This window comes from Saimiri boliviensis, chromosome 2 (assembly GCF_048565385.1).
Source record: "Saimiri boliviensis isolate mSaiBol1 chromosome 2, mSaiBol1.pri, whole genome shotgun sequence".
Lineage (NCBI taxonomy): Eukaryota > Metazoa > Chordata > Mammalia > Primates > Cebidae > Saimiri > Saimiri boliviensis.
The window spans coordinates 138,014,219-138,022,912 of record NC_133450.1 but is presented as its reverse complement, the minus strand read 5'-3'; the positions used below and the strand labels follow the sequence as shown (position 1 = coordinate 138,022,912).

At 64.5% G+C, this 8,694-nt stretch overlaps 1 protein-coding gene across 1 annotated transcript; it reads right to left on the bottom strand.

Annotated features, from left to right (window-relative positions):
* Positions 1-660: 660 nt before the first annotated feature.
* Positions 661-6,133, bottom strand: FUT7 (fucosyltransferase 7). The gene is made up of 2 exons (XM_003941345.3): positions 3,248-6,133; positions 661-3,103 (listed from the first exon to the last, which is right to left on the bottom strand). Exons 1-2 carry the CDS (start codon positions 3,258-3,260, stop codon positions 2,088-2,090), a joined length of 1,029 nt encoding a protein of 342 aa, XP_003941394.1. The 5' UTR covers positions 3,261-6,133; the 3' UTR covers positions 661-2,087.
* Positions 6,134-8,694: the final 2,561 nt, after the last annotated feature.

The window sequence follows — 8,694 nt, the reverse complement described above, 5'->3', positions numbered from 1 at the left end:
GGAAACCCGAGGCCCCGGGAACGCTCGCCGTGGACGGGCAGGCCGGGGACCCGGCTGCCCCCGCTGCACGCGGCTCGTTTTTCTCCCCGTATCCCGGCGAGTCTGGCCCCAGAACCGAGAGTTCGGGGTCAGGCGGTTCTCCGGCGGCGGCTTGGCACCTACTGCGGCGCCCGGGAGTTGGGCAGTTGCCCCGCGTGGCCTGCGGAGGGCGAAGGAGGGCAGGCTCCAGAGGCGCCTCCCAGCCTCAGCTTCCCCGCCTGGGAATGGGTGGAAGTGGGGTGTGTGGGGCCCAGTGTGCAGCGCGGCGTCTGGGAGCGCACCCAGAAGGCGCACCCTGGTGAATGAAAGGCCTTCGGGCCACAGCTACCCACTCCTCCCAGCTCCTTTGCAGCAGGAAGGTGACCCTGGGCTGGGGGGTGAGGGCGTCAGCCTCCCACCCCAGCCCACAGCCTCGGGACATTTGCTGTTCCCTGCTCGGTCCACAGGGCTAGGTTAGGGCAGGAAGCCACCAGCAGCTCGCTCCCACAGGCCCTGGCCATGGGTGATGGGGGCTTCCTGGCTTCATCCTGCCCACCCCACCTGGGGCGGGGACCAGCCCTGTGCCCAGCCCCGGGAGCTTGGCCTGTTGGGGCCCGGTCAGCGCCACCGCGCGATGGCCTCTCTCCTCGACCCACTCCCCACCCGGCTAAGGCAGCGTCCTCAGTGCCTCCCCAGCGCTGGCCACCAGAGGGAGCGCCAAGGCACAGGTCACACCCGTCACCCCAGACACCCTCCAGCCTGGGAGACGGGCACTTTCAACCTGGCCAGGTCTCTGACGTCCGTCCCGTACTCTTCACCCTCTGTGGCCAGTTTTGGTTTTTGTTTTGAGACAGGGTCTCATTCCGTTGCCCAGGCTTGAGTGCAGTGGTGTGATCACAGCTCACCACGGCTTCAACCTCCTGGGCTCAGTACCCCAAGTAGCTGGGACCACAGACGTGAGCCACTGCGTCCTGCTAATTCTTGTATTTCTGGTGGAGATGAGGTTTCACTACACTGCCCAGGCTGCTCTCGAACCCCTGGGCTCATCGCCTTGGCCTTTTGCCATCTGCCTCAGCAAACCAGCTTTCCCGTCCCCAGCCTGCACCGGGCCTGCCTGCCCTCTGAGGAGCCTCAGGGCCTACAGGGACAAATCGGCCCGCTTGTGGTCTACTCTGACCCATGTATATCCCAGCTCATCTTCTCCCTCCCCGGCTCTGTGGCTCCCTGGGCAGGATCTTGGGGACCATCTAAGCTAGTTCATGCTGTGTCTGCTCCATGCCTGCCCCAGCCGGTGCCAGCCCCGGGGTCACAGAAGGCTCTCTAATAAGGGGCCATTTGGCGGGGGCTGCAGGAACTGGGGGAGCCATCGGGCAGCTGTGGCACAGGGAAGGCTCTCAGGCAGAGGGCAGGCAAAGGCCCCAAGGTCAGGAGGCAGGATCCCCCGTGGGGAACCAGCAGCCCTGTGGCCGTGGGGGCCACCTGTCAGGGGAGGGCAGACAGGCTCCATGGCCCTGCACAGACAGCACCCACGAGACACTGGTGTAGGCTTTTATTACCCTCCGCCTCCCTCCCTGAGCCCAGAACAAGCTGGCTTGCTCCTCGTGGTCTCCTGGGCCCCACGCCAGCCTGTACGCAGGGGCCTCAGGACTGTGGGTGCAGCAGGGACCCGTGCCTGTATCCTGGGGACCATGGTGCCTCTGCAACAGAGGAAGCTTGGGGTCCCAGGCTTGGCCCCCACACACTGTAGGCTGGGGTGTCCCCAGCCCCAAGGGCCTGCCTTTCACCCGCTTCCAGCCAGGCCTTGACCCACACAAGATTTGTTTGGGTGGGGAGGATCCTTGGCAGCCTTTCCCCTCCCGTCTGCCCCGGCAGCAGGCACCCGTTACTCCCTCCCACTCTCGCCTCCTCTGCCTGCTCCTGCTCCCACCTGCACCCCCCGCCCCTGCTTCCTGACCCCCGTCCCCAGCCTCCCGCTAGCCCAGTACTTGCCGGTAAGGGCCGGATGCCTGGTGGTTTGATTTCGACACCCAGCCCTTCCACCCATACCCAGCTCCCCCGGCCAGCAGAGCTCAGGCCTGGAACCAGCCCTCCAGGTCCTCATAGACCTGGCTGCGAGGCAGGTGGGGGTAGCGGGCACAGATGGCACAGAAGCGCTCCTGCCAGTCGGCGAACAGCCGCACGCGGAGCTGGTCACGCCAGGCAAAGAAGCGTCGGTAGCGGCTCTCGTTCATGCCGGTGAGGAAAGCCGCCAGCTCGCGGGCCGAGGCAAAGTCGTCCACATGCACGAAGGCGTCAGCCGGCGCGAAGGCCTCGTAGGTCGCGCGCGGGGGCCCCAGCACCACGGGCACGGCACCAGCCGCCAGCGCGTTCCGCCAGAACTTCTCCGTGATGTAGTCTCGGTGCTGAGAGTTCTCGAAGGACAGGTAGAAGCGGTATCGGGCCACGGTGGGCAGCAGGCAGCTGGCACACAGTGGCCGCCCGCTGGCGCGGCCGAACACGTCCACCCGCAGGTGAAGCACCAGCTGCCGGTACAGCCTGGCACGCAGCTGCCGCTCCTGGAAGTTGCTGACCACCCAGGCGGCCACTCCGCTCTTGGCCGGCAGCGGTGGCGAGGGCCCTGAGTAGGGTTCCAGGCGGCCGTAGGGCACGAAGATGTCTGAGTCGCGACGGTAGCTCAGCACCCAGTTGAAGATGCCGCGGAGGCGGCCGAGGCCGTGGGCGTGGCTGGGCGACTCCATGGAGGCCCACACCCAGGGCTGCCCGGGCGGCCGCTGGGCCAGGGGCAGGTGGGACCGCTGGGTCTGCAGCTCGCGGTGGTGGAAGACCACGGCGTCGGCGCTGGCCAGCAGGCTCCGATTGGCACTCAGGCGGCAGCGGGCCATGCCGTAGCGGGTGCAGGTGTCGCCGGGCAGCTCTGGGGCCCGGTCAGTGAAAGGCCAATGCCAGACAAGGATGGTGATGGTGGGCTGGGGTGCCGGGGTGCCCCAAGGGGCCGACCCCAGCAGCCACAGGAGCCAGAGGGCGGTGAGCAGAGCCACCCCGGCCAGGACCTCCAAGCCCCGCAGCCTCTGTGTGGGGCCATTGCCTGCAGCAGCACAAGGGAAGAGAGGCTCTGTCGCTCAAGCTCTGTGGGACACCCACAGCCCCCACTCTGTGCCACCCCCGTCCTCCCCTCCTAGGCTGCCAGCCCTACCCAGCCCGGGCTTCCCCCCCGGGGCCAGACACTCACCAGCATTGCTCATCCGAAGTCTCCCGGAATCAGTCACCCAGGACACCGGAGGTTCTCAAATCACAGCACTGCCAGAGGTGCCCTGAAATCACAGCTTCGCCCGGCTCAGCCCTGCCTGGAGCTGTGCGCCTTTCATCTGCCCAAGGTGAGGGAAGCCAGGGAACCTTCCTCTCCTGCCCCGCCCCTGCCCCCACGACCTCTGGCATCAACCACCGTCCCCACCCCCATCTCCCTTGCTAGTCGTGGGGCGGCTGGAAGGGGTATGGCCACGAGGACTGCCCAGCCAAGGCGCTACAACGCCCTCCCCCACCCTCCACACTGGTCTCCAGACAGGCCCAGGGATGTCAAGCTGGGCAGGCAGAGGACGGGGAGGCACGGGCAGGCTTGGCCCAGGGTGGGGAAGGCGAGGTTCGGGCACTTGGAGCGGAGATGGCTCCCCAGCCCCCATCCAGCTACCCAGGCCTGGGAGCCACCGATAGCAGTTACACTTCCCCAGAGGCAAGGTGGCACCTCCCACCGCAGCCTCACCCACTTCCCCTAGCTCGCCACCGGCCGGCCAGCCTCCAGGAGACCCTCGTACATTGCAGACGTGCTGCGCTCGGGTCTTTGCAGGAGACTAAGGTTTCCAATTCCCAGTGGGGCTGAGCACCCCACCCCATTCTGCCACCTCTGCCATCTGGGAACTCAGTTGCCCAGAGAGGGGGTCTGTCCTGGGGTCCTTAGCGTCTTCCAACAGGAGCCCAGCGCGTGCCCATGAGGGCCTGGTCCCAGAATGAACTGTGGAGGCTGCTTGGACCTTTTCCCCGTCCAGATCCATGCCCACAGGCGCCGCTGACTCTAGGGGTCCCGGGCAGCATGGTGCGCAGCTCCCTTCCTCCAGGCTGCGGCAGAGGGGCTTTCCAGGCTGGAAAGGGAAGGAGTCCTTGTGTCCCTGACGCAAGCGGGCTGGGGGCTGGCACCCGCTCCAGGAAGAGGAAGGCTGGACCCAGCCTGAAGTCCAGACTCCCGACTCCCTCTAGCCCGGACCTTCTACGGCAGCCCATATTAGGCACCAGCCAGGCTGGGATGGCCCTGCAGGGTCACCCTGAGTGCCAGCCAACACCCCAGCCTCCACCACAGCGGGGTCCCATCAGCTTCTCCAGCCCACCACATAGGCTCTCTGGTGCCATCTTAGCTCACTGCAACCTCCACCTCCCCAGTTCAAGCGATTCTCTTATCTCAGCCTCCTGAGTAGCTGGGATTACAGGCACCTGCCACCACGCCCGACTAATTTTTATATTTTTAGTATAGGTCAGGTTTCACCATGTTGGCCAGGCTGATCTCGAACCCCTGACTTCAGGTGATCCGCCTGCCTCGGCCTCCCAAAGTGCTAGGACTACAAGAGTGAGCCACCACGCTCCGCCAAGTTTGTTTTGTGTGTGGGGGGAGGGGTGCTTTGTTTTGTTTGAGACAGGTCTTGCTCTGTTGCTCAGGCTGGAGTGCAGTGGTGAAGTCGTGGCTCACTGCAGCCTCCACCTCCCGGGCTCAAGCAATACTCTCGACTCAGCCTCCCGAGTTGCTGGGCCCATGGGTGTGCACCACCATGCCTGGTTAATTTCTAAATTTTTTTTGTAGAGACAGAGTCTTGCTATGTTGCCCAGGCTGGTTTCAAACTCCTTGCTCAAGCGATCTTCCCACCTTGGAATCCCAAAGCGCTGGGATTCCCGGAGTGGGACGTGCCTGTCCTGTCAGGTCCTCTGGGGCCTCAGATCATGTCTCCCGGGAGGAACGGCAGCCATGAAAGGTCATCCTGGCCTTTGCCTCCACATCCTCTGAGGGGGCTGCCTCCCACCCACCCCCTGACCCTGTCCTGCTCCTGTCTCAGGCTCCAGGGGCTGCCAGCCTCTCCCCACCCCACAGTGAGGATGAGGCTACCTTGGGAGGGGAACCAGACAGCTGGCAGCAGTCCCACTGTGCGGACGGAGGCAGGCCCGGGACAGGGTGGCAGGCTGGCTCCTCAGAGGCCCCCACCCCTGTGACACAGTGTAACCTCCCAGCTGAGCTGTGCTGCGGAACTTGTGTAACGGCTGAGGACGGAGGGGGGCCCGAGGGCGCCATGGGAAACTTGGTGCCAGAGCTGCTTTGCTCAGGGGCTGGCATCAGGGTGGCATCACGGTGCCACCAGCCCCGCCCTTCCAGTCCGCCCTGTTTTGGGTGATGCCCACAGGGGCACCTGGGACTTTCATGCCACCGCAGCGTTTCTCCTCAGAGCCACACCCCGGCTTCAGCCTCACTCCACCCCTTCTCTTCTCCCTGCAGCGGGCACCCGGTGGCAGCTCCCACAGGAAGGAGGCTGTCCTCCCGCGCCCGCGGGTGGCCCAGCCTCTGGCTGCTGGAGCCCACTGTCCTTCCTGTTTGTGCTGCCAGGGGCCCTCGCCATGTGCCTCTGCCACAGCCACCGCCTGCTGCCTTCCTGGGTGGATTGGAAGGACTCCCCCCCCACCTTCCCCCCCGAACCTATTCCTCCTGGAGGGCCCCGGGCAGGGCGGCCACCTTGCGGCCCCGTCGTGCGTGGGAACCTGCGAGCTGGCAAATGGGGCTCAGAGGTTTTGCTCAGAAATGGGTCAGAACGAAAGCCTCTTAGAGAAAAGAAAAGGACATGAGTCAAAGGGAAAGTCGGGGGGCGGGGGGGCTCCTCCTCTCTCTCCACCCAAGCCTCCCGACTCCCCGGGCTGGTGAGGACACAGGCACCAACCCCAGCTCCGTGGCCTGTGGGCATCTCGATGGTCCGGACACGCTCTGCCCAGCTGAGCCTTTGCTGTGGGCCGGCTTCCCGGCAGACCCCCACTCAAGAGGCCTCCACCCCACGGGCCCCACTCCCAACCAAGAGCAGGGCACTGGCCAGCTACCCTCTGCAGACAGAGGCCCCCAGGGCATCAGCAAGGTGCAGGGCACCCAGCCCCAGCCCGAGAGGCCCCAGGGAGTGGGCGGAGCCTGGCCGTCCCCTGACTGCCACCTGCCTGGAGGGTTGTCTGAGCAGGGCAGTCCCGAGGCGCGTCTCGAGCGCCTCCTAGTGGCGTCCTGCAACTCTGCATGGCTCCGGGGAGAAGAAAAACCACGACAGGGTGGAACCGGGCGCTGGAGAGCCCCCCTACCCCAGCTCGCCTCTGGAAAGGCGGGTGAGCGCACGGAGCCTGGCAGGGGGCCGAGGGGCCGCACAGGGCGGTGCAGCAGTGAGCCCAGCCCCTCCCCTCCACTCACATCCCATCGAGCCCCAGGGTGTGGGGGGATCACGTCTGTGCCCCTGTTCGCCTCCAGGTAGAGCTGCCAGGTGGGGACCCACTCTGCACCCCAAGTTTTGCCCATCCCTTCTGTTCTGCAGCAAGACTCACTCCTCTGTGCTGCGTGGCTGTGCGGGAGGGCTGCGACCCGGGGCTCTGAACCTGGGGCCGACCCACTCAGCTACACAGACTGGGGAACAAGATCGCCCCCCAGCACCAGATGCTGGGGAGGTCCCCACTTCCTAGGGTGCTAGCTAGGGGATCACATGCCCCACGTTCTGGGCCAGCATCTTACTGGGTCGGGGGTCGGGGGCATCTCCAAACAGAGGAGTGTCGCCCCAGGGTCTCTGCCAGGGTCTGCGCGCATCACCCTTGGGCATCTGTGTTTGGGAGGTCACCAGGTGTGGGCAGGGCACCAAGGGGGAGGTGGCTGAGGCTGGAAGAACAGACACACATCAGTGCCCCACTGGGCTTCCTCAAGTGGGAAGCAGTGGAGAGGCTGGACTGCCGGGCCAGGGTCAGCAGGCTCAGGGCTCAGAGTCCAGCCAGAAGCCAAGGTGGGATCTGCCTCTCGCTGCTGCGAGGGCCCTGGGACAGGGACAGGAACAGCAGAAGGCAAAGTGGAAAGGAAGTGAGCCATGGGCCCCCGGGAAGGCTGAGCCAGGCCTGATGCCCAGGATTGGAGTCTCCAGAGTCCCTGGGGGCCCCAGGGCAGCCCACCCACAGCCTGGGGTCTATGGGAGTAGGGGGACTCCTGATGGCTGGGGGCGGACAAAGTTGATGGCTGTCTGAATGGGCCGGGGGCCAATGAAAGCCAAAGAAGGTCGGGCGCGGTGGCTCACACCTGTAATCCCAGCACTATGGGAGGCCAAGGGGGGGTCGGTCACCTGAGGTCAGGAGTTTGAGACCAGCCTGGCCAGTGTGGTGAAACCCCGTCTGTACTAAAAACACAAAAATTAGCTGAGTGTTGTGGCGTGCCTGTAATCCCAGATACTTGGGAGGCTGAGGCAGGAGAATTGCTTGAACCCAAGAGGCAGAAGTTGCAGTGAGCCGAGATTGCACCACTGCTGTCCACCCTAGCAACAGAGTGAGACTCTGTCTCAAACACACACACACACACACACACACACACACACACACACACACACACACTAGCTGGGCATGGTGGCATGCACCGTAATCCTAGCTACTCGGGAGGCTGAAGCAGGAGAATCACCTGAACCCAGGAATTGGAGCTTACAGTGAGCCAAGATAGCACTGTTGCACTCCAGCCTGGGGGCCAGAGTGAGACTCAAAAAAAAAAAAAAAAAAAAAGCCAAAAAGGTGAGGGGGAGCAGGGTGCTGAGCTGCGTGAGGCCCATGCCCGCCAGAGGACCCCAGCCGCCTCCAACCCTTCCCCAGCTCAGGCCCTCAGGCTCCTTCCTCATGCAGCTGCCCTGGGAGGGAGTCCCTCCTTGCTGAGTCCTGAGAGAGTGAGCTGCAGGGACCCTAGGGACAGGCTGGGGACCCCAGGAGAACAAGAGGATGGGACACACCGAGAGGCCAGCAGGATGAGGACAGGTGAGTGCTGTGACCCCAGGGGCTGACCATGGAGCTGCAGGGGGGCCTCCCAGCCAGTGACACCCCGGCCTGAGCCAGACACTGCCCTGAGGTGCCCGGGCCTCTGCACCAGCCTGCTTTCCCTGTGGCTAATGACTTGGAATGAAGGATGGTGGGCATGGGCGCACCACACGGGCTCTGCATCCACTCTGCCCCATGCACACAGGCACCCATCACACCGGGGCCCATAGCAGGCAGCCGTCACACCCTGCCCACCACAGCAGTGCCCAGAGGGACACGAAGGCTCCCAGCCAAGGGCCAGTCCAAGGTCACGGGTGAGCAGTGAACTGGGGGCAACGGGGCTTTCTGGTCTGGGTGGGCTCTGGCCTCCAAAACATACTGCTTTGGCTAAGCCAGTTGCCCCCAGCAGGAGGGAGCCGTTTCCCACAGCCTGCCTGGCCCTTTTCTCCAGGGACCTGGCTGTACCCAGTGGGCCCTGTTTTCCCCATGCCAGGTGTGGTGGTGAATCCTGTCAACTTGACTGGATTGAAGGGTACAAACTATCGGTCCTGGGTATGTCTCTGAGGCTGCTGCCAAAAGAGATTCACATTGGAGTCAGTGGGCTTGGGGAGATAGACCCACCTTTCA